The sequence below is a fragment of the Nicotiana tabacum genome, chromosome 4, assembly GCF_000715075.1.
Source record: "Nicotiana tabacum cultivar K326 chromosome 4, ASM71507v2, whole genome shotgun sequence".
Taxonomy (NCBI): Eukaryota; Viridiplantae; Streptophyta; class Magnoliopsida; order Solanales; family Solanaceae; genus Nicotiana; species Nicotiana tabacum.
The window spans coordinates 47,122,600-47,124,055 of NC_134083.1; the positions used below are offsets into that span (position 1 = coordinate 47,122,600).

Consider the following 1,456-nt stretch of genomic DNA (forward strand, 5'->3'; position numbering starts at 1 on the left):
TTCTGTATGTGAATAATGTTACGACGGAGTAAGCAATATGCAAGGTGATATTAATGGTCTTAAAATATTGATTAAACAAGAAAGTAGATCGGCTCATTCTATTCATTGTTTTGGCCATCAACTTCAATTAACTCCTGTAGCAGTTTCAAAAAAGTGTGGTCAAGTGGGAGAACTTGTGTTGTTGGTTTTAAATATTTTGAATGTGTTAGGGGCTTCTTTTAAACATATGAATTAACTTCGAGAATCTCAAAAAGAAAAATTTCAAGAGGCATTAGATATGGGTGAGCTAGAAATGGGTAAAGGCTTAAATCAAGAGCTCGGTCTTGTTAGAGCCGGTGATTCTCTTTGGGGATCTTACTACAAGTCGTTTGAAAATTTTATACTTTTATTTGAATCTATTATTGATGTACTCGATACTCTTGTTCAAGATGCAAGAACTTTAAATGAAAGAGCTAAGGCATCAGGTTATCTTAGAAGTTGCCAGACGTTTGTGGTTGCTTTCATGTTGCATATGATAAACGATATTTTGGGAATCGCATATGATCTAATATATCGATCCATAAAAAAGAGTAGGATATTGCCAATGCCATGATACTTGTTGAATTAGCAAAAAGAAAACTTCAGACGTTAAGAGTTGATGGATGGGATCCACTTAAAGATAAGGTATCTATATTTTGTATCAAGCATGATATTTTAATACCCAATTTTGATGAGCCTAATGCTAATTATGGAATATCACGGCGTAAAGTTGTTAATCATACTACTTTAGATCATTATCGTGTGGATGTATTTTTTAAGATTATTGATTGGCAACTTCAAGAACTTAATGACAGTTTCAGTGAGGGGACAAATGATTTATTTCAAGGAGTAGCTTGCCTGAATCCGGTTGTTTCATTTTCTAATTTTGACATAAGGAAGATGGTGAAAATGGATAAATTATATCCTGACGACTTTGATGAATTTAGTTTGGGTGTCCTTGAGAACGAACTTGCTAATAACATTATTGATGTACGTGATATTGATGAAAGGTTCACAAATTTAGGTGGACTTAGTGAACTTTCAAGAAAACTAGTCCGAAATGTTGATTTCTGTTCCCAAAACTAATAAAATTGTGCAAATTGCAGGAATGTTGGAGAATTGAACTTCAATGAAGAAATCTATCTCAAAAAGAAGTGTTCCAGATCATAAGGCAAGAAGGAGCGCAACATGCCAAAAATGTGGTCCGCAGAAGAAAGTGCGGACCGCAGAATTCTCTTTGCAGCTGCAGATTTGGTGTTGAAGCTCTAATGATAGTTAAAGCAAAGTGCGGACCGCACACAAATTGTGTGGCCGCAAAACATGGTCGCGCTGACAAGAATTCAAAAAGTTCAAAGAGTGCAAAATAACAAAGAGTGAAGCCTTGCCAAAAGTACAGCCGCAGAAGCTGAAGTACAACCACAAACCAAACTGTGCGGCT

The 1,456-nt window shown here is 35.7% G+C and overlaps 1 protein-coding gene across 1 annotated transcript; it reads left to right on the plus strand.

Moving 5' to 3' along the window:
- The first annotated feature begins 588 nt into the window (after positions 1–588).
- On the plus strand, positions 589–1,188 carry LOC107829688 (uncharacterized). The gene is made up of 2 exons (XM_016657150.2): positions 589–1,028; positions 1,125–1,188. The coding sequence occupies exons 1-2, from the start codon at positions 589–591 to the stop codon at positions 1,186–1,188; spliced, it is 504 nt and encodes a 167-aa protein (XP_016512636.2).
- Positions 1,189–1,456: the final 268 nt, after the last annotated feature.